The sequence below is a fragment of the Aricia agestis genome, chromosome 21, assembly GCF_905147365.1.
Source record: "Aricia agestis chromosome 21, ilAriAges1.1, whole genome shotgun sequence".
Lineage (NCBI taxonomy): Eukaryota > Metazoa > Arthropoda > Insecta > Lepidoptera > Lycaenidae > Aricia > Aricia agestis.
Genome location: NC_056426.1, coordinates 2,600,946 through 2,625,236, shown reverse-complemented (window position 1 = coordinate 2,625,236; position 24,291 = coordinate 2,600,946). Strand labels below are relative to the sequence as shown.

General features: G+C 35.1%; 2 protein-coding genes across 4 annotated transcripts in view; both read left to right on the top strand.

The window, feature by feature from the left end:
• Positions 1 to 6,359, top strand: part of LOC121737571 (inositol polyphosphate-5-phosphatase A) — a 36,911-nt gene extending 30,552 nt beyond the window's left edge. The window contains exons 11-13 of one of the 3 annotated variants that reach the window (XM_042129227.1): positions 978 to 1,152; positions 2,430 to 2,466; positions 5,792 to 6,359. In XM_042129227.1, coding sequence (XP_041985161.1) covers positions 978 to 1,152; positions 2,430 to 2,466; positions 5,792 to 5,937 — 358 coding nt within the window. In that variant the 3' untranslated portion in view covers positions 5,938 to 6,359. Of the gene's footprint in view, positions 1 to 977; positions 1,153 to 2,429; positions 4,128 to 5,791 lie in introns of those variants that run through there. The other 2 variants (XM_042129228.1, XM_042129226.1) reach the window with 2 other exon arrangements.
• Positions 6,360 to 17,739: 11,380 nt separating this feature from the next.
• Positions 17,740 to 23,165, top strand: LOC121737572 (myrosinase 1-like). Its single transcript, XM_042129230.1, has 6 exons — positions 17,740 to 17,778; positions 20,188 to 20,294; positions 20,461 to 21,131; positions 21,325 to 21,633; positions 22,141 to 22,379; positions 22,987 to 23,165. Exons 1-6 carry the CDS (start codon positions 17,756 to 17,758, stop codon positions 23,138 to 23,140), a joined length of 1,503 nt encoding a protein of 500 aa, XP_041985164.1. The 5' UTR covers positions 17,740 to 17,755; the 3' UTR covers positions 23,141 to 23,165.
• The last annotated feature ends 1,126 nt before the right edge of the window (positions 23,166 to 24,291 follow it).

Genomic DNA, 24,291 nt, shown 5'->3' with positions numbered 1-24,291 from the left:
ACTTTAGCTAATAAAAAGCAGTAAGTTAAATGGTGGTTATGTGACATTGGTGTACCTATAATAAATACCACACTCAAGTACCGCTATGTTACTACTTTAATGCAACATTAATGCATCTTTGTTCCTTGGTCAATCCATTTTAGCAGGGCTAGCATAACAACAGTAGACATTGGAAAGAATCGACATACTGACAGATTTTATCGACGTAATGGCGGATTTCCATTGTCTAACTGTCACTTTGTCTATTCTTCCGTAGAAAGAAACCGTTTCTATTGTGACCATGCTACGCCTGCTGATCAAACAGCAAAACGATTGTCGTGATATACCAGCCAACGTCAAACATATTCTGATTGGTCAAAACTCTAAAAGGCACTTTTACATTTGTTTGACGTGAGTAAAATTGTTTGATAAGAACCAGATTGTATTGAAAAATAAAGGTGCATTAATGTTGTACAATAGTAGAATTTGGATATTGTACAGCATGTCTCATATAATATTTCAATCATCACCCTACCTGCTACTACTTATGGTTCATCAAATTAAATATTTTCTTTACATTCAGTTATCAGTAAGTTATCCACGCATATTTTGATTTGGCACTCGCTGGCATCAAAACCATCTCCAATCAACATAATGTTGTAAAGTATTTTATTGTACTTACCCCTTTAAAATTACTGTAAAATATAATTTTATTTTCTATACTATTGTTAAGATACTTTATATTATAACGATAAAACTATTACTATTAAAATATTACTCATTTTATAATAATTATTTAAGATTAATCGACTTAGCCCACAACGTTGTACTGAGAAGGTATTTGTAATAGAACGTCTTATGCACTAAAACGGTTCTTAGCCATATTAGGCTATTAGGCAAGTCTGCCTGCAGTACGCAGAATTACAGGCAGGCGGCGCAGAATCTTATTTTTTGCTTATCATTACTTCCTGTATCCTAACTAATCATTATTCCATCAGGAACTCCGACTCCGACGCGTCACCGAACCGTCGGAAGCTCGTCCGGAACCAATCGGAAGGGTCACCGAAGTCCGGAGAGACTTCCGCCGAGCTCCGGCGGTTGGTCGACCATCCGACGCGGCGAAGGAGCGAGTACGGGATGATAGGGGACACGGCGTGCATGGGAGATCATAAGGTGAGGCTTGGGAGACCGGTTTGGACCAGTTTGTACTGGTTAAAACCGGTTTATTGTGGTCTGAACCGGTTTATAGTGGTCTAAACCGGTGTAATCTGGTTTGAATCGGTTTATTGAGGTTTAAACCAGTTTACGTTGATTTTTACGGGTTTGAACCAATATATTATATTATATTATGCTAGTTTATATTGGTTTCGACCAGTTAATGCTGGTTTGACTAGACTTTTCCACTTTACACTGGCTTACACTAGATTTTAATACATTTGTACCATTTTATATTAACTCTTATAAGGTTTATTCTAACTTATATCTTTTAATTACTACTTATTTATACTAACCCTTTTAGTAATTTAGTTAATCTAATTAATTCTACACTGAATAAACTTATTAACTACCAACTAAACTTTTTACTACCCACATAAAGTAATCTTATTTTTATTATCTTCAATTTGAAGATAAAGTATTTAAAGTTTGCATGCAATACTAATCACAAGTAATTTAGGTAGTTATGGATCACAAACCTCAATGTATAACAATATTAAACAGATAAAAATGTTATCTAACTATACATGGTTTGTCTTTGTAAAAAAAAAAACAATATGAATTAAACTGTCAGGTTTTCAGAATTTCAAGCTACCGTACTTTTAGTACAAAGTTTTTATACCAGTTCAAAATTAGTACGTTATATTGTTGTACATATTATAAACTTTGCTATTTACAATATCTTAGTTTATAAAGAGAAATATTATATCTTACTTCTGTATAGTTCAAAATTAGTACGTAATATTGTTATACATATTATTATAAACGTTTGTATTAACAATATCTTAGTTTATAAAGATAAATATTATATCTTACCTCTCTATTTAGACTTGCTATACCGGTCGCCGCGCCGGAATTTTTTTTAATAAGTCTTAACGCTGTTTGTCTCTTTCACTCAATTTATTTATCGATCTCTCCGCCGATCTATGGAATTGAGTAAGCATATTTAATGTTCTACGCGAAATAAAGACACAGTAGCAAAATGTCATTCTACTATCAGAAAATTGATTCATAGCCAGATGGCGGACCTACGTAATTTCGTCGCGTTTTGTCCAACCAGTCGACAGATGACGTCTTACATTAAGTTGATATAATCCGACCTAATGACGTAGGTCCTTCAACTGCATGGATCAATTTCTTCGAAGGTACTTCTTTTCGCTCCTATAGATCTAATTATATTGCTTTGTAAGCTTCAAGAGTTACGCATATACAACCACAAAATTTTCTCTTCCCAGCCGATTTATCTTCGGGTGATGCTGCAAAGCGATCGAGGTACTGTTCAGTGTTGCCAGAACACCCCCTGTGCATTGTGCGCCTGCGGTACCCTAAAAACGCACAAAAAGCTCACGCGCCTACCTACGGACCCCGATCTGTACTCCAGCAGACTAAAACTAGACGCGTCCGGAAGCTATCCGGACAAAATTCCGGTTGAAAACAAATTAAAAAGAACTCGGACGGGGTCTCTAAATGAGACCATATTTAGGATACCCTTCGTAGAAATCACTAAAGCGGATTATTCCAGTTACGACGGTATTTTCGTCAATGATATTGATACGACACTGCTAAATCCCAACCACTGCAAGGAACCGTACACACCAGAGAGCATAGAGTCTAGGTCTCCAAACGCGGATCCGTCGAATGGTTCCGCCGATTTGACAGTTATCGACGCTTTACCGGAAAAAACGACACTAAACCGAGATAAAAGCGTCTCACCCATGCAGTTGAAAAGTCGACTGCATGAGCTGCTAAAAGAGAACGAAGTCCCGCCTCTAGAGAGGTTGAACAGTAGGGAGTCTTGCAAGTCGGAGAAAACCGGGTTTTGTTGTTTAGCTCTGAAGTGCTACGGGTTCTGTAGGAAGCGCGTGAGCAAAGTGAACTGTAAATGTAGTTGCTTAAAGTGTGCCACTTGATGTATAGTCCGTCCGGACTCGTGGTTCCTCAATGGTTTCTGAGTTTGACGGGAGTTTATCTATTCGATAGCGTTGTTAATTGGTCAGTTGGACGCTGCTAAGCATTTGTGTATCGTCCCGCAAAAAAATACGTATTGAGTTATAAATGCGACTGCATTTATATGCTACGTGACTACGTTTTTTAGATAATTTAAAACAAGACAGCATTCGAAACTCAACAACAAGAAAATTGTGGGTTAATACACAAATATTTAACAGCGTCTAATTTATAGATTAGGGTGGATTTATGTGCGACAGCATGAACGCGGGGATCGGCGGCTACATTGCGAAATCACAAGTAAATAACAGGTAACCATTTATTTAAATAGGGGCGCCGTCGCGCTATCATTTACATACATGTTCTTGTTATCCCGCGGTGTAGCCGCCAAACCGCGCGTTCGGGCGGATGCATATAAATACAGCCAAAGCCAATAAAAAAAAACCGGTTATTTAAACTTCAAAAAAACCTCAGACACCGCACATGTTGTTGGGACGACTTTGCACGGACTAGCCTTTGCCTTGATAAAACCAAAGTTGAATTTGACATTCCAAAATGTATACTCTTTTTATTGTAGGCAAAGGTTTGTTGATCTTACGTAGTTTTAGTATGGACGGATCTACGAATGTTGCTCTTTTTGTAACCATTTTTTTGCGGAAAAGTGTCATTTCATTTTGACAGTCCATTACACTAACATTGATATTTTTTTACAACAGTTTTATAACAAATATTTTGGACATCAAGATTACATGAAATGTTTGTAGATTTGTCCTTATTTTTGTTCTTTCGAACAAATGGTTTTTACCATTGTTTAACGCTTAATACAAGTAATTATTTTGAAGCACGAAATGTTAATTAGTTAGTATTATTTTTAACGCTTGCATTTGACTATGTTGCAATATTAGTTTTTAAGATCACTTAATAATTTTCGGATTTAAAATTGTCTTTGTTTATGCATAAAAATTTGACGTCTAATTAAAAAAGTAAGAGTGTCATATTTTGCTTAATGACTGTAAAAATCTGAAAAGTATTTTTGACAGTATGTAGTAATGAGACATAATAAAGTAATTTTATAATTATATGACATTTTTAATTTCTATTCTTTTCATATTAAGGTAAAAAATAAACAGAGACAACTTTAATTCTTGTGTTCGTATACTGTAAATAATATTTATATGAAGGTTTTACTAGTCCAAAGCACGGCTGATCCGTCTAAAAGACTTTTCCTAATGTGCTTAATACCAAATAAATTGTATATACTTTGTCCCTTTCTACCACTTAATTGTTTTGAAGAAGGGAAATGTATTGGTTACACCTTATAATGTTCATGGCATAGATAACTTTGATTAGTCAGGCATTTTGTGACAAAATGCGATTTACACCAAATCAAATTTATTTTAAAAAATCACTGTAAGTGATTCACTGCACAGATTTTTGGAACATGACGCCAAAAGTATTTTAAGTTTAATTATTTCTATTACACTAAGTGCGTAAAAAAAATTGGTGCATATGTCATACCATCAAAAAAGTAACAAAATGACGTACAATAAGTACGTTTGAATAAACTTTTTTTAGACAAAATATCTTGACCAAATGCAATTTTTACCTTCGACACTTATTGTGTTGAAGTTTAAAATAATTTCTTAGTTTAGGTATCTTGACATTCCCTCGAGGAAGAATATGATATATATACTTAAATATTACCTTTCTTGTGTATCAAGATTGAACGAATGTGTGTGTTCTCTATACCTTTAGTGATAGAGGCTATTTTTAAATAGCCTGTTTATTTGCGGCTGGTACATACACAAGTTACTTAATAAATGTAAAATAATGCATTTTTTATTTATCGCGCTTTTTAGTCAAAATAAGGCTGGTGTTTTGATTTTATTGGAATTTGTTTCGAATATAAAATTAGTATTACTAAAATATCAAAGAAAAATTGGTTTTAAAACATGTTAAAAATATAAACAACCAATATAAATTATAATATACTTAAATTAAAAATAAAAGTATAATATACAATTTTTTATTTTTACTTTTTTTATTTTTTTTTACCTTACTACCCTACTTTTTTAATCATATTTACTTAAAATGTCAATTAAATGGTTTAAAATAGCTTAAAGTTGCTTCGTCGACTGTCGTTACAAGACAATATAATATCACACTTCCTTTGTTTGAATGTTTGTTGTGAGTTTGCGATGGCTGTAGATTTGTGTTATTTTAGTTGATTTCAGATTTTATTTTGCTGCTTCAGTTTTGCTTGTAAGTATTATTTGTGTTGTTTTTTTTTTGTACTTCGCTATATTTTTATAACGTTATAAAGTAGCAAGCGCATAATATATATGTCTATTTTTATAATGTTATAAAGTAACTAGTTTATTTTAATTTGCCTATTAATATTGTTCAAGTTTTTTTTTTTAATTGACAGTCCAATGACAGTCCACTCTTTCAACCTGACCTGTCGTCACCTGACATGTAATGAAATCACATGAAAGTAAAAAAAAAAGTTTAAGTACTTAATAAAAACATTTCTTGCAATTTTTTAATTCTTATTTTTTGTCAAAAAACTTAAATTGCTAAACATATGAAAAGTTATGTGTCATGAAACACTTGTGTGTTTTTGATTTTATCTAAATCTTTTGGGTTTCAGGTAATTTCAAACAAGAGTTTCATACAGATAATTCTAAGCCACCACCAGTTGATGACAACGATGCTCAGGACATACAGGATCCGGAATCGAGGTACATCCATTTCGACGTGAATCCAAACGCTATATTCAAAGAAACTGATATTTAACTGACGTTGGGCAGTGAAGAAAGAAAATCCGACTATTTTAATGATAAAAGATATATTTAGATGTAACTAGAAACGCTATATTCAAAGAAACTGATAATCTGATTACTGATTACTGACATTGGGTAAATTTGATAAAAATTGGAGAAAATCCGACTATTAATGACAAAAACGTGGTTACAGTAAATGAAGGCAACTGTTATAGTCTGTTTAAAATCAAAGGCAGAATGCTCTTTTTAGAAATAATACTGAGAAGACTTTATGCCTTTAATCCACGTCATTTTTATGGGAACATCCAGGCGAAATAAGTCTTAATCGACTTTAGAAACGACGGGAGGGGTCTAGAGTTGGATACCAAATTTTTCTTCGCGCTAGGCTACAAAAACGTCCATTCCATGATAAAAAAAAATCTGGTAAAAGTTTAATTATTATATCTTGTCATAATGTCTTTATTTTTACAATATTACACAAACTTGGTAAAAATTATGTCTAGAATATTATAATTTTGTCATTCCATTTCGACGTAAAATGGCTTAATTCTCATTATCCATATTACATTATAATTATAATGTTATACAAACAAATTGTACTTATTGGCAGCTCGATTTTATTATGATTAAGGTCAATTAGAAATATTATACGAATTTCGTCGTAAATCGTGTCAAGTTAAAAACGTTAAATCTAAATTTTTAATTGTAGGTATGCATGAAAAAATGTAAGTTTTGAATTTTATATTTAAGATAATTATTATAACATTACTTAATTATATTATAATATCAGTTATGATGTATTCGTCAAAGTCTCGAATCACAATGATACAGTGGCTTAGTTTATAATATTAAAGAATACTTATAATCATTTAAAGAAAAATGAACAAACCCTAAAATTTGACAGTTTCGTGACAAAAAATTCATGAGATGCCAAAAATGTATGAATCTAAAAAAAGTTGCAGTAAGTTTGCATGCGAATGGTAATTTTTGTTTATCGAACAAATTTAATGTTGTTTTAGTCCAAATAAAGTTAAGGTTAACATAAGAATTTGTAATTTTGGATCTGAGTACTTATACAGGGTGTTAGGTTTAACCCCGTTATCCTTAAAACCATCAAATGAGCCCGTCAAAATGATCAACTTTTTCTATGAGAACAATGCAGCTGGGAACTCAAAAAAATCCGTCTCCATAGTTCATACCCATTGCCGATCCGGGTAATTTGTTAGGGGTATGAAGACGACATTTTTTTGAGTTCCCAGCATTGTTCCTATAGAAAAAGTTGCTCATTTTGACAGGCTCATATTTTGATGGTTTTAAGGATAACGGCGCGGTGTTAAACCTAACAACCTGTATAATATAGTTCATAATTAAGTATTTATTAAATTGCATCATATGTATAATAAAATAAAAGAATTTGTAAAAATTGACAAAATTTTACAACTTACTTGAGCTATTATAGAGTTTAGATATATTTTATTTATAGAAGTGGCATTCTGGTTTGGTTTGGTAAGCAGGCAATATTAAATTTGCGACCTAGCAAAAATATAAAAGTTATAGCATATCAAAATCTTGCTGAAATCGTAAATGAACATTAGTTATAATGTTGACTTATATAAAACACTATAATCGCACTATAAACACAAAATATATTGTTTGAACATATAAAATGTTAAAACAATATTATTTTGTTATTAAATTATAAATTTCACATAATATAGACGTTATACTAATTAGTAAAATAAAATTATATTGCCTGTATCATATCGATGTGGTTACTTCTATTGTTGTACTATGTATTGTCCTATAGTATAGTCTATAGTTCTATACGATGTAGTTTTGGCTAAATAAGTCATCAAACATATAAAATTATTTAAATATTATTACGAATATAGGTACTTAAAAATATTTCACTAAATAGTTGACTTACAGATAGAGAATATAATTCAAAAAATTGCTGTAAAACTAGTATTGGCTGATGATTTAGACATCATAATAATTTCTGGTTTCTGATGACATTTTAATAGATTAATATTTAATATTTTAATAGAACACAACGCACTAACGCGTTTGAGTTAACCAATCAAAAGCGTTAGTGAAATAGATAAACGTAATAAAACCAGCCATTACTGCAAATAGAAACACTTTTAAAGTGTTGTGGACATAATATGGCACATAATTGGCAAAAATTTCATGACAGAAATATTGACATTATCATGGCAAGACTGTCACAATTCAAAATAATTACTTTAGTTTAGAATTTGGGCAAGGGTAGCCTAAAATAATTATGTCAATAAAACAATAATTGATCTTATGATAAAAAGATTTTAGCCAACTTAACACAGGGTTTAATATACCTGTATTTTGTTACTTGTTAATGATATTTTATAGTTTTGCTATTTTAGTAGACATAATATTTAACATTTTAGTACATTTTTTTGATCGTATGTTGCTGCACAGTTTTTTGCAGACATTGTAGAACTCTAAAACAGAAAAAGCTTGGTCTTCTATATTGTAGAATGTAGATTATTCCAGCAGTTATAGATAGATAATTAATAATAGTAGATCAATCGTATTCTACACGATAAATGTTAAATCCTGCTGTAGCTTGCTTGCTGTGCTATACATTATTTCATAAATCATGAAATTATGCCTCATTAAACTAATTCAAGTAGTCTACATGTTAAACAATAAAATTAGGTACTTGCAATCATTCGTAAGCTAACAAAATAGATACAATTTTCTTTTTTTACTGTCTGTGGTCTAGTTGTCTATGGTATAGAGTTAAGTAAATAACCAGCTAGTCCGTTTGTCTTGCCATTATATGAGTATCATATAAAATATTATTACTATATTCTTAGAAAATATATTCTAACCAATCTCACCCATCCTAGATCATTCTAAAGATGTAGATTAAGGTAATTTAGGAGTCTATTGTCAAAATGAAACAAGATGGCAGCAGCGGTCATTGTCTTTACTAGTTTAGGAGCTATGTATTAGAATAATGCTCGCACTGCATTATGTTCACTTAAAAGCAAAAATTGACCTCTTATATGATATGATTAACTTTCAATTTGATGAAGAGTTTGACAGTTAATAATGTATGGGGCTTATGTAAAAATTTTGAAATACATAATTACAATTAAGTAAATAATGTTCTACTATGAGTGCAACAGTTACACTAGAAACATCACTTCTGTGTCAAATGTGTTTGTGTGGTTTTATAGAAAACGATGAAATATGACTTTTTTGCCACGGGGTCAATGACCGCTACCGCCTAGTTACAGCATTACGAAAATGGTGGCGGGTTTATGAGGTTTTTAGAGAGGAGTTTATCATTTCTCTAGCACAGGGGTTTCCAAACTCATTTTGTCTACCGCCCATTTTGAGCACAAATTATATTTAAGCGCCCCCTTTGTTTTAATTTAAAATGCATCCAGATGAAATAAGTCACCTCCCAAGCATCTGCACAACGCCTCCATTTTTTTTCTGGGTCCCACACCTTCAGCGCCCACAAAGGGGCGTTATCGCCCACTTTGGGAAAGGCGAATTAATTGGCTAACATTAACTAATTTACAAATCCATTTAATAAATAAGCTCATATTAAAAAACCTCAGAAACCCGGGTATAGGATAGTAAAACATTTCACATTACAGTTTAAATAATATTATACGTAAATTATATTTTGTGTCTATTAAATAGATTATTGTATAGCCAAGCAAATATACACGTTATACCAAGTTATAATAAAATTACGATTAGCCTCGATACAATTAGTGCAATTTATTTAACACTGGCAATATAATACTCCTTTATCATAGTATTAAGTATATATTTTACACGTTGTAAGTTTCAAAGCATATGCAACATAATATCTACAAATAGAAATGGATTAATAAATAATTATTAAATGTCTAATATGCTACCAAATGTTCCTTGTATTATGTATATTTACTGAAGAAATAAGAATAATTTTATAACCAAAATATAAATTGACAGATTGACATATTGAATTCAGAAATCGACAGTTTTAAAAAAAAATGTAACTATATTTTTGGATTGAAACAAATCTACGATGACACCGCATTGCACTTGTATTTTTCTGTCCTGTTTCAGTTACTTAAAGCCGTCTTTTGTTAGAATGAGACAGAAGGCGTGTTACTAATCTCGTTTTGTGACACTATTGCCCTCATGCTCTAACTAGTGACGGATTTAATTAAATGAAATGAAAGGGACAGAAGAATGTAGTAGAGTCAAATGTAGCATAATATTATCAAATCACCTCGCAATATAATAAAGATGATAAATAAATTGTAATATATTTTATGATCTGTTCATTCCACTAAATTACTTACATAATAATAATATTAAATATATTATATTAAATGCCATCAACATTGTTCTTATAGAATATTTTGATAGTTTTTTTTTTTACAATTTAAATAGGTATAATAGGTAACCATTTAAAATATTATTAGTTATGTTTGTCTAGTTATCTAAGAGGTGTGTTTTTAGGAAACATATCAGTTTAAAATATGTAATATTCTTAACATATTACTAGTATAATAATTTATGTCAGAAACTCTATTATTTAAAGTAGGTACTTACCTAAGTATATTTATAACAAAACATTATTTTAGCTAATAGGGATGATGACAAGGTCAAAGATTAGCGAATTTTATTAATAAAATAAAGAAATCACGGTAAAAAATAAGTGTTCCCAAAATTTCAGCTTGATAGCATTTGTATTTTTTTTGTTATGCGCCTTTAAAGTTGGATATTCAAGTCGAATTATTTTTTCAATTAAATTTCTTAATATTTGTATACAATTCGATAACTTATGCAATTAAAAACAACTTTTGTTATGAAACCACTTTCATAAACGTAATATTTAATGTACCTGTCGAACAAAGTTGTCTCCCGATGCGTACAAACTACGAAAGACTCTTTCGTAGCACTTTGTATGGAGCGTTTCGGACAGGTCTTTTTTATGGGATATTTGAATCGTCATATCTTGGTGAATTTTTAAGCTATCTTGATGTTTCTATTTTTTAAGTATCCTTCAATTACCGATAAGAAAAAAAAATAGTCATCATGCCTAAATTTTTCTTGTCAAATTTTGTAGGTATAATAATATTATGCTAAAATTATATTATACTTATAGCACTGATTTCAATATAATATAATATTCTAACACCCTTACTAATAAACGTTGTATAAGCTTTGAATAGTTATACCAGTGTTTTGTTCCTGTCACACAAGTGACATTTTTAATTGGATTGAAGAAGACAAAACACTGTACAGCGTTTATTAGTAAGGGGGTAGAATTTTATTACGAATACAGCGCAGCATTTTTTGTTATTTGTCTGACATGTTCTCCAAATATTTTTTTTTATGAAAAATGTTAGAGCTACACATTTTTGTAAGCCACTTCTTCCTCTTTAATTTATTTTAATTTGTACTTACCTACTAAGAAATAAAAAAAATACTGTAAGTAATACTAAGATGTTAAATGTTTATATTTTGGTAAAACGTAGTCTTAAAATTATAATTAGGATAATTATGAACATACTATTCGAAAATGCGCTTTAAATTGTTTGAATTGCAAAGTCATCTTAGGCAATTATCATAATCAGGCTCGATTTAATTGCGTCCGAACGTGCGGTTTGGCGCGCTGCGAGATTATAAAGAAATTATATTATGTAAATAGTCGGCCAAGTGCGAGTTAGACTCGCATACGAAGGGTTCCGTTATTCGTACCATTAAAGAGCAAAAATAGGCCAATAATTGTGTCTTTTGTATCGGAGCCCCCCTTAAATTTTTATTTTATTTTAATGCTATTACTAATTATAAAAGTACACATATAATAAAAGATTTTTTTAAAATTTTAAATGTATATCTCTTGCCATTTTTAGTATTATTTTGATTTTAGTGTTTGTTGTTACTTGTTGTAGCGGCATCAGAAACACACAATCTATAAAATTTTCAGAAGTATATCTATAGCGGTTCTTGAGATACAGCCTGGAGATGGACAGACGGTCAGACATCGAAGTCTCAGTAATAGGGTCCCGTTTTTACCCCTTGGGTACGGAACCCTAAAAAACAGCGTGACCACGCCGCGCCGCTATTTAAATAAATCGTTATGTTGGTCCAGTGGTCTAGACTCTAAAGCGTCGCAGCTCTTGACTCGGAGGTCGTAGGTTCGATTCCCGCGTTGGAAACATATTATTTCCTGCGCCTGATCTCTCGCCAGTCGTGTCGGTCTTCCGTCCCGCTGGGTTATGAGAGTAAAGGAATAGAGAGTGCTCTTGTGTACTGCGCACACACCTGGGCACTATTTAAAAATTACTCTTGCGTACCTGGCCTGGTTTTATTGAATCCGACCACCGTCACCGAAACCGGTGTGGGGAGATTATTATTACATAATTATATAAGTACTTATAATATTATGGCTTGAAATCTCGCGATGTGGCCAAACCGCGTGTTCGGGCAGACGCATATATAAATCCAACCTTGTGCAAATAATACTCACTATAGTCTATAGTAAATCTATTCTCTAGTCATTTACCTGAATATATTTATGTATGTGATTTGTGCCCCGGTAATAAATTATTGAAAATATGTCTTGTTTTATTTTTTATAGCTGAGGTGATGTTATCAATGACCTAAGGGTCAGACACATTGAGACTGCGTTGCGCTGCACAGTAGTAAGTAGTAACGCTACGGCGTGTGTGTAAACAGCCTAAAAAAAATAACATGGGGAAATGCTTTACGCATCCCCGGCAAATTGGTGATATCGGCCGGGGGATGTGGGACTCCTGCTACCCACTAAAACCCCATGGTGCTCCACTCATCGCTTAAGGCAGAGTTGCCGGTACGATAGAACCTACTGCAACTCTACCAGCGATCATCTACAGACCCGACACCACCCCGCTACTCGGGGGGCCGCGATGCGCAGCAACACCTTGCGCATCGCGGCTCTCTCTAGGACTCGGTGCAATGGGCGGCGGTGTCCCCACACCACCGCCCCGAGTACCCGGCTAATGTAAGTCGCCGCGGCCACTCCGTCGCGTGCGTCTTCTCCTCGGCCGTCTCAAAGGGTCGAGCGCCTCCCGTTCTCTCCTGCGCTCGGCCTCCTCTTTTGCGGTGATGACTTCCTGGGCAAAGTCATTTACTGCCTGCCATGCGATCTCACTGCTCAGCATTGCCCGGATTATCGCTGGCAGCGAGAGGTCCATTCCAATGACGGCCGTAAGGGCCGTATGTTGCTCCATCCAGGAAGGGCACGTCGTCATTGTGTGCTCGGCCGTGTCCCTTTCGTCAAGGCAATGGGTGACACCTTGTGTCACTTTCTCTCCTAGCTATCTGACACAGATACTGATCGAAGCAGCCGTGTGTAAACAGCCTAATGCAGCTCGATATCGAACGGTGCATTTTTTCCAATTTTAAGATCGTTTAGCGAAAATGGAAGGGGAAGGCGCCGTGTTTAAGTTTTAGGCCTGTTTGGTGGGGCAAGGAGTAAGGCCGCGTTTTCACTGACGCGGAGCGCAGCTTAGCGGTGCCGAATTGACCAATCACCATGCTCGACATCTTTGCTCCGCTTCGCTGTCCCAATTTTGGTCAATTCGGGCACCGCTAAACTCCGCGTGAGTGGAAACGCACCCTAAGCGGGGAGTGGATAAACAAGTCGTGATTGGTGCATCGCAATCAGAGTGTACGTTATTGGTAGCTTTAGTTCGATCATTATTAATTAAGTATATTATCTATTCATATTCATGTTTATAATAATTCTCTATTTGACATCTATTAAATTAGTTACTATGATTTTGTTTTTGTGTACACATTATAATTCTGACTTTTTGCCATAATCCATTGACATGTTTAATCTGAATATAATTTAATTTGCAATAATATCTCAATGTAATAAAATAAAATAATTATTATGTAATAATACTTATCATAGTTTTAAGTTATACTTACTCAGAAATTTTGTTGTTAATGTATATTAGTATAAATATACCTATACTTAGTATAAATTATTGTTAGTTAACAATCACACAATATATAATTCATTTAATAATAATAATAATAATAATAATCTTTATTGTACACCACGAATATATACAGTTATAACATACACATCAGTTACATATAAGTACAATTTTGGCGGCCTTATCGCTAAAAGCGGTGTCTTCCAGGCAACCATCAAAACGTTTCAGAGAGCATCACATCTAGAAAATAACAATTAGGGTGGACAAACAAGTAAACAAAGCTTAAAATAATAATTTACACAGATTGTTGACTGATATTGTCGGTCAGGTAGAATTCTTTGAGTAGTCTTTTGAAAATGCTAAGAGATGGCGCTTTTCTTACAGTATTGGGTAATGAGTTCCATAGTCGTACGGCAACGGACGCAAAAGAATTACCATAGTATTTGGTCTTTTGAGTGGGTACATCTAGTTTGTAAGCTAGACGAGTATTCTCGTCCTCAGATGAGAATGTAAATATCTCCTTTAGGTAGGGTGGAGCCATAGGGTCAAAAAGTACATTGTACAATAAGTGCAGCACATGAGTATTCCTACGGTAACGGATCGGGAGCCACTTCAATTTAGTTCTGAACTCCGAGACATGGTCATATTTTCGTAGTCCAAAAATGAAACGTATGCAAAAGTTTTGAATACGTTCCAGCCTATTTAGCTGGTCTTCGGTCAAATTTATGTAACTTACGTCAGCATAATCCAAAATTGAAAGCAATAAAGTCTGAGCAAGCATAACCTTAGTTGGTATAGGTAGGAGATTCTTAAGACGTTTTAGGGACGCAGAAGCCGCAAAAACTTTTTTACAAACGGAATCAATTTGACATGACCAAGACAAAGTTTTGTCGAAAAAGACACCCAGATTCTTAACCGTGTTAGAGTAACTTATCTTTGTGTTATTCATCACGACATTAGGGACATCAGATTGATCAAGTCTACGTAACATGCCCTGGCTACCAATCATAATGGCTTGGGTTTTATTAAGATTCAGCTGTAGACCGTGATTACTTGCCCAATCCCAAATGTGTGACAGGTCTTCATTTAATTGCGCAATTGCGGTTGCCAAATTTTCAATGCAAGAGTGTACATAAATTTGAAAATCATCAGCGTACATGTGATAAAATGATGATATGTTTTTGCTAATCGTATTTATGAATAAACAGAAAAGTAGAGGGGACAGCACACCGCCTTGGGGGACGCCAGCAGAAGTGTAAGCCCAGTCAGAAAGTAGTTCATCAACTTTGATTCTTTGCCGACGTCCTTTAAGGTAACTGGATAACCAGTTTAAAACAGATGGGGATAAATTTAGAAAAACGGCCAGTAGCTGAAGTAGGACATCAAAATCTACACAGTTAAAGGCATTTGAAAAATCTAATAAAACTAAAATAGTAATTTTCTTGTTGTCCATCGCCAGTCTTATGTCATCAGTTATTTTAGTTAGTGCCGTTACCGTGCTATGACTTCTCCGAAACCCAGATTGATATTTATTAAGTAGGCAATTATCATTAATATATGCATTAAGTTGGCGGTAAACTAATTTTTCAAAAACTTTAGAGAGGAAAGGTAAAATAGATATTGGTCGATAATCTGAATAGTTGCTAGGATTAGATTTTTTGGGGATAGGTATTATTAACGCGTCCTTCCATTTGGAGGGAAATACTTCGCTATAAATAGAATGATTGAAAATATGTGTGATAATAGGAAGAATAATTTCAAGGATGGGAAGAATCATATTCCGGCTAACAGAATCATCACCGACAGCATTTGAGGCAATGGACAACACAGCGGTCTTTACATCATGGACTTTAAATTCGCTGAAAACAAACTGTTCGTTTATGAGAGTAGGTAGGTTTAGAGATAGGCTCTGTAGAGTTTTAAGCTTCACGGTATTATCATAGTAGCAAGAATTGGTGGTAAAGTGAGTGATCAGATTATTAACATCGTTAGCTTTTAATGGACAATTCTCTCGTTTTTTACCAACTCCCATCGAATTCAAAAATTTCCAGACCTTACTGGCGTCCCCATTCTCGACAGATGAATGAATATGTCGTCTTTGTGCGTCTCTACATAATCTGTTACACTGGTTACGTAAATTCTTGTATCTTTCAATGTTTGCAGCGGAGGGATTGAACTTTAGCCTAAGTTTTGCACGAGTCTTCTTTTTTATCATAGCCTTTATGTCATCGGTTAGCCAAGGATTAGGAAGGTGTTTTAGTTTAATGGGTCTAACAGGTGCATGCTTGTCATAGAGAGAAATTAGATTTCGCGTCAGTATTTCAACTTTAGCATCCACAGAAGACGCCATGCACAAATCGGACCAGTCAATGTCTTTCGCGTCAGCCTTTAAAGCTTCTGTGTCCATACTTTTAAAATTACGCTGCATAACAACCTTAGGTTTCAATTTTGGTGGCTTTAAGTTATACGACAAGTATAAGAGATCATGGTAAGAAAAAGAATGAGATGAAAGTTGACCATATTTCGTAACCAGATTTTCAGAGGAAACAATAATTAAATCTAGTAAAGAAGGGCTGCATTGAGGCATATTATGTGTTGCATTAAGAGGTAACAGGTTAAGATCACACGATTCAACGACTGATCGTAGCTTTTTGGCTCTGATATCACTTTTTATCAAACACGTATTGAAGTCGCCCATTATTATGGTGTGATCATAAAGCGAAGATAAACTTTCCAAAAGGGATTCAAAAGACGAAAAATAATTAATAAGCAGTGATGGACTATAGAAAACCCCAAGAATTAATTTAGTATGACGTAGTTCAACCTCTATAAATAAATGTTCAGCCGTATCGACTGGCACAGGCTGCGGCGACGCACTAATTACACGAAAAGGAATATTAGATTTGAGATAAATGGCAACGCCACCGCCGCCCCTACCAACACGATCATTTCTGATAAGTGTAAAACCTGGTAAAGAGTAACTTGTAGATTGTAAACAAGGTTTTAACCATGACTCGGAGACCATGCGCGTTTGTGGATTCAAAGGAAGTAAGAAGTTCGGGGTAGTGCGCAGGAATACTTTGTGCATTTATGTGAATGGCATTGAAACATTTCAAGGAGGTATCTAAACATGTACTTAATGCAGATCTTAGCGATATGTTTAGAGTATCATCACTCAAATATTCGTCTGACGAGGAACATGAGACAAACTCATCACTTTCCGGTTCAATCATTAACCAACAATATTAATCAATTCAATAACTATAAAATAAAAACTTAAAAATAAGTAAATAAAAATAAACTAAGTATAAGCGGTATATGAATATAAGCAGTGAAAAAGCAATGTGAAAAAGTAATTGCAGTATCAAAATATTTCAAGCAGTACGCACTACTTTATTACCAAAGGCATAATCTTACCAGCTATAATACTTTTACATAAATAAAGCATATTAAGTAATTGTTCTTCAGTTTAGTAGTTAATAATTTCATAATTTCATATTGTATTTTGTGGAGTTTTGATGTATGTGCTGTTTGGTGTCCTGATTAAATAAATAAATAGTATTAATTTTAGAATGGTGCGCAGCTTTCAACATATTGCTTCGTTATTAAAGTTTTTTTAATCGCTGCCTTCTTTGTGCAGCGACTTTGTGTAAGCCAACCTTTAGCCTAGCCTGTCGAGTTCATTAGCTTTGTTTGTGCTTAAAACTTTATAACATATTAATGTTTATGCATAAAATTCCCCGAATCTTTTACCGGTTTTCAAAGTCAACACCCGGTGTTTTGTGTTTTTTTCTTCAATCTGCTTAGTATTCTAGGTACCAGTTCAAATTTTGCACTTAAAGGATGCAGGTGTACATTTTATTGTGGTAAGTGTTTGTTGACTAACAAAAATCAATACTAATATTATATTTATAAAAGTTGAAAGTGTGTATGTCTGTCTGTCCGTCTGTCTGTCTGTCTGTTACCTCTTTGTGCAGTTGTGCCCAACCGCTGAACCAATTTTGCTAAAATTTGGTGTGGAGATATTTTAAGTTCCAGGAATGGACATAGAACACTTTTCATCCGAGAGAAATGTACGGTTCCCGCTGGATAAACGAATTTTGGCGTAACGGAGTTGCGGGCTCATCTAGTTTAACATACTTAAGAGGATTCCACACCGCCGTTTTTCCATACAAACGTTGTCCCCTGTTTCCTCCCTGGATAATGCCGATAGAGATATGATTTTTTTCCTGAATATCTATGGCCACTATTAGCATGTCCCTATGTTTTCCTTTTTTTCATAATTTTATTATTAAAAAAGATAAGAACGTCCAAAAACCCAAAAAAATGGCCAGATTTTCCTCTGTGTTCAAACACCCAGGAAACAAAACTGACTAAAATATCCAAAAAATAAATAAAATATAGGAACACAGCTCAAGCCTTCCTTTAATTCTTAATGAAAAAAGTATTTAAATCGGTTAAGTTTTGGAGAAGGAATCAGCGGACAACGAATCGAAGATTTTCTGTTCTTTTATTAGAACTTTTGTCGTGTTGTCTCTATCGCGCTCTGCGATGCGAGACTTGAGATTGGTGAGACAGCAATACATTTTCAAATACCTATTTTCAATTTCTCCCGCCCCTGGTGTATACTTTTAACCGAATAAAGTAGGTTCGCATGATGAAGCAATTTCTTCTATGGTACAGTCTTACTAAAACACAAACAAATAAGCATTAAAGCGACGCCTTGATAATTTGGCTGTTAGCGATATCGATTTTTCTCAGCAATGACTAAAGCTAAGAAATTAAAGTTCATTGTCAGCATTCATCATGTCTTTGTCTTTGAATTACCCATAGCATAGCACCATTGGTCAACTTTTATAACACAGAATAATTAATCAAAAAGACCTCTGTAAAAAAAGGGTTCCTATTTTGCCAACAGAGGAGAGTGATTTAAGCTTCCAAAATTTGTACATAGATTGGTTCAAGCATACACTTAAATTTGCCCATAGCTTATATGAAATGTATTTATGGTTTTTAAATTACGCGACAAAAACTATTTTGTCGCTTACGCCCTTTTCATTTTTTGCTGTTGCATTGCTTGTTTAATATGAGAGGCCGCTTCTTATAAAAAACAAGCAATCTTAAACACATCCAACACGGGTTTTCCTTAAAGTAGAATCCTTTTTATTTTGACTTGAGTGTTGGGGTCCAAAACTGCTGGGTCAATTTAAGACCAGTGACCGCACTGACACAGCCCATATGTTTGTGTTTCTTATTTGAAATATGTACGGTTCTGGTATATTTTCCAGTCGCTTTGAAGTCTTGATTTTGGTAACATGTTCTTAATGAGTGTTAAGGTTCGCGCACACTTTGTCAGAGCGTGCCGGGGCGGGTCGGGGCGCAGCGCAGCGCAAAATGCGCTATAGGCCCTATAGCACACTATTGCCGGGTCGGGTCGCATCGCATCACATTGGATTTTAACGCTCACTGTGCCGGGGCGTGCCAGGGCGGGTCGGCGCGCAACGCATTGACGGATTTTGAGCCGAGGCTTGCCGGGCCGCATCGCATCACATCCGCGCGCCGCTGTTGCCGGGGCGCAGCGGATCTTGCCGGGGCGCAGCGGGTCTTGTCGGGCCGTGTCGCATTGACGGAAATCCGCCGAGCAAAAATCCGCGCCGATGCGCCCCGGCACAGTGTGCGATACGCGCATCCGCTTCCATACAAATTGTATGGAGGCGGATTTTTGCGATGCGCCCCGGCACGCTGAGCCCCGGCACGGCCCGTCTCAGTGTGCTAACTCCTTAAGAGGATACCACAGCGGCTAGAGAAATGAAAAAAAAGTACGTGTAATATCTATAGCTGTCTCCCTTACCTCAAGCCTATACCGCAGAACGCGATAGAGACAACTGCAGAAAATCCAGAAAATCAACGATTCGTTGTCCCCTGATTCCTTCTCCAAAACTTAACCGATTTAAGTACTTTTTTCATTAAAGATTAAAAAAAGGCTTGAGCTGTGTTCCTATGTTTTGCTTTTTTTGTATAATCTATCCAAATCTGTTTTCTGGACGTTTGAACACAGTGGAAAATCTGGCCATTTTTTTGGGTTTTTGAACGTTCATATCTTATTTAATAATTAAATTATGAAAAAAAAGAAAACATAGGGACATTGTATTAGTGGCCGTAGATATTCAGGAAAAAAAATATAACTCTACTAGCATTATCCAGGGAGGAAACAGGGGACAACGTTTGTATGGAAAAAATGGCGGTGTGGAATCCTCTTAATGGTACTTTACCAGTTTCCTTGGAGCAGTGACATGTCAGCAAGGCCGGCAGTTTCCTGAGGGCTTCCTATTCGGAGCTTCCTCTTCAGCATACCAGTATGAAGGTGCTTGGAATGAGGATGGTAAGAACATCTAATCTAGTATACCGTAGCTGCGTCGTAGTTACTTGTCATACAAGTTTTTCGGATGCTTCATTCAAAAACAGGATGACGTCACGACTCATGTGGTATGAATTATGATTATTATAATACAGCTGAAAATTGTGTTCTAACATTACATTATTTTCAGGAAGGGGACCATCCATATGGGACGTAGCTATTCACAATAAACAATCAGTTATTACAGACCGCAGCACAGCAGATATTGCTACGAACCTTTACCACAACTACAAGAACGATATAAAACTAATGACAGAAGTCGGCTTAGACTTCTTCAGATTCTCCATCTCTTGGTCCAGAATTTTACCCACCGGTTTCGCGAATAAAATCAACCAAGCTGGTATAGATTATTACAGTAACTTCATCGATGAGCTCATAAAGAATGATATAACTCCCTTCGCCACAATCTACCATTGGGATCTTCCAGAGAAAATGCAGGAAATGGGTGGCTGGACGAACCCAGCTATAGTCGACTTCTTCTTGGACTATGCTAAGATAATTTTCGACAATTTTGGCGAGAGAGTCAAGTTCTGGGTGACGATTAATGAGCCAGAACCTGTGTGCAACAACGGATACGGTACGGGAATACATGCGCCATTCTTGAACCTCTCAGGAATCGGTGAATATATGTGCGCAAAGAATGTCTTGCTTGCTCATGCTCGCACGTATGAGTTGTACCAGAAGAAATATAAGTACCAGAACGGAAAAATAGGTATAACGCTGATGTCTGAATGGCTTGAGCCGTATAATTCTAGTGCTGCCGAAGATAGGCAAGCGGCTTATGATATGCTCCTTTTTAATGTAAGTTTTATGTGTATATTTTCTTCAAATTTTTAGGTTGACCCGTGAAAGCTTAGCAATCCTTATTAATTTGTTTTAATTTTGTTCATGATTTGCTTTAATTGATGATGATAGGAAACTCTTTATCTTCATGAATTAAAATGTTATACCTCAAACTTTACAACTGTGCTCATTGCTTTATTTTAATTTTCAGCTAGGCATATTCGCGGATCCAATATTCTCCAAAACTGGTGACTTTCCACAAATAGTGAAGAAGATGGTCGCTGAAAAGTCCTTGAAGCAGGGATTCCCAAGGTCTCGTCTGCCCACCTTGTCTGAGGATGAAGTGGAGCTGATCAGAGGTAGTGCTGACTTCATGGGTCTGAATATCTACTCCAGTAATCTGGTGTACAGAAACGAGTCAGTCAGGGGAATGTATCCGGTGCCTTCCTTTAAAGATGACGCTGGTGTCGGGATTACTGTAGCTCGTTCCTGGCCAAGGTCAAACTTTGAAAGAATTCAGGTAGGTAATATGAAGTGGCACAAGAAATCCATACTAATATTATAATTTATAAATGCGAAAGTGTGTCTGTCTGTCTGTCTGTTACCTCACGCGCGAACCGCTGAACCGATTTTGCTGAAATTTGGCATGGAGATACTTTGAGTCCCGAGAAAGGACATAGGATAGTTTTTATCCCGAAAAAATGTACGGTTCCCGCGCGAAAAACGAATTTTGGCGCAACTGAATTGCGGGCGTCATCTAGTCTATATTAAAAGAAGCTGACCCGGCAAACATTGTTTTGTTATATAAATTATTTCTAGTATCATTATAAGAAGTAGATAAAAACCTATTCTCAGGCCTAACGAAGTATCAGAAATCTTATTAAAATCGGTTGAGCTGTTTTGATTAGAAGAAGAAAGAAGAAGGAAAGATGGTTTGTTTATATAATATTATATATAATCAAACAATCGGCCTTTGTTAGCGACCAAGTTGTTGATCCTTCTTGATATTAAAGCCTTCTATTTACAGTTCGTACCTTGGGGTGCTACCAAAATACTTATGAAAGTGAAAGAGTTGTACGACAATCCGACTGTGTACGTCACAGAAAACGGCTGGCCCAACAATGGGGGTTTTGATGATGAAGACAGGGTGCATTTCCTGGCCAGCTACCTGAATTCCATCATGGAGGCAGTGAATCGAGGGTGTGATGTGAGAGGATACAGTGTTTGGACCCTCATGGACTGCTTTGAATGGATCAATGGATACACGTAAGTTTTTATTTCTCGATTTAATATTTTAATACTTTTGTGAGTGGTGTTAAACAGTTTTTAGTAACATTTTAAATAAAGTTATCATCCGTTTACTTATTTAACAATAATAATTATAGTCATAATTCATTATATTTCAATTTCGTTATAACAAAAAAGCGTTAGCGCGATTACTTTTTAACTCAGCGCCATCTAATAATACTCCCCACACCGGTTTCGGTGACGGTGGCCGGTTTCATTGAAACCAGGCCAGGTACGCAGGAGTAATTTTATAGTGCCCAAGTGTGTGCGCAGTACACAAGAGCACTCTCTATTCCTTTTACTCTCATAACCCAGTGGGACGGAAGACCGACACGACTGGCGAGAGATCAGGCGGAGGACCGACTTTTTACATGCCCATCCGACGCATGGATCATCGTACTTGTCAGACAATCAGGTGATCAGCCTGCATTGTCCTAACCAAACTTGGAAATAACATGTTTCCAACGCGGGATTCGAACCCACGACCTCCGGAGTCGAGAGCGACGCTCTAACCACTAGACCACGGAGGCGTTCAATCTATCCGTGATGCGTCAAACTAATCATAAATATGTTTTTCGTTTTACAGCCTAAAGTTTGGATTGTACCAAGTTGACTATTCGAGCCCGAATCTTACCAGAACTGCAAGAAAATCTGCAGAATTCTACAAGAATATCACCACCACAAGATATCTATTGAGAGATTATGATTATAATGAACGTGATGTTGTAGTAAATATTTAAGTAAATAAAACAGTCTAAAATGTTGGCTTGTTGTTTTGCCATAATAATAAGGTATAATATTTTTTTGTTTACCTGGTATAAAAATTCACGTTGTCACTCTTTGTTTTGCCTGATATTATCATTTATCAGTAATCTATTTTTATTCTATACGCATTAATACTTCGATCGCAGATTCCATGAAATGCTTTTGTATTCTATTGTTGTCGCGATCACCGGTGCTCTTATGGGGCTTGAAGAATTATTAAGAGGAGTCCACACCGCCCTTTTTTCCATACAAACGTTGTCCCCTGTTTCCTCCCTGGATAATGCTAGTAGAGTTATAATTTTTTTCCTGAATATCTACGGCCACTAATACAATGTCCTTATGTTTGCTTTTTTTTCATAATGGGGAAGATTTCATAGTCAGAGGGCGCCACGTGTATGATCTATTTACGTTCTATGGTTCAGAGCGGTTCATACGAAATATTTTTGTATAACGTTTACCTGTGCCACGTTTACCTGTCTGATGTTTACCTGTGCAATGTATTGTACCTGGAAATTAAATCAACTCAAAGAAGAATTAAAGAAGAGGGGTGCTTCCTGTAGTGGAAGAAAGGCAGACCTTGTAGAGAGGTTAGTAAATAAAAGTAAATAAATTACTACAGTACTTTATATTTTCTTGGTGAATGTATTTACTGATTAACATTAAACTCTTGACCATAATTCTATGAACCTTTATTCACTTCGTTTATTATTGTTTGTGAAAAACAAGTTCTAAGCTATCTTCTGCTTTTGTAGGTTTAAGAAGCGTATGATAGAAATTTTAACTTCACTGATAAATCATGTCCCTCAGAACCAGTACAAATTGAAGTTATGGTCATACCAAAAGACGATTATTATAAAGATATAAATAAACATCAAATACAAGAGTATTTTGGAGAGTGAGTATATTAATTCATTTAATAAACTTTTTGTACCTATAAAAGATCATTTTTCATAATCAGGAAAAAGCTTGCTGTGTTACTCTACTTACTTAATTTTAATTCTTTCAGATGCAGTCAATCATTAATAAAGGGGAAAAGTTTATACGAGAATAGATACCTTCTTATATTAAGAGCTGTCTCGATAAATGATTTTACATAATACTTGTAAATATGAAGATTGCGATTTCG

Bases quoted from the DNA above. Each gene is read 5' to 3' on its own strand.
- LOC121737572 (XM_042129230.1), top strand. From the start codon at position 17,756: ATGCAGGTGTACATTTTATTGTG. The intron at 17,779-20,187 runs GTAAGTGTTTGT...GTACTTTACCAG, and splicing joins CAGGTGTACATTTTATTGTG to TTTCCTTGGAGCAGTGACAT. The intron at 21,132-21,324 runs GTAAGTTTTATG...TTTAATTTTCAG, and splicing joins ATGATATGCTCCTTTTTAAT to CTAGGCATATTCGCGGATCC.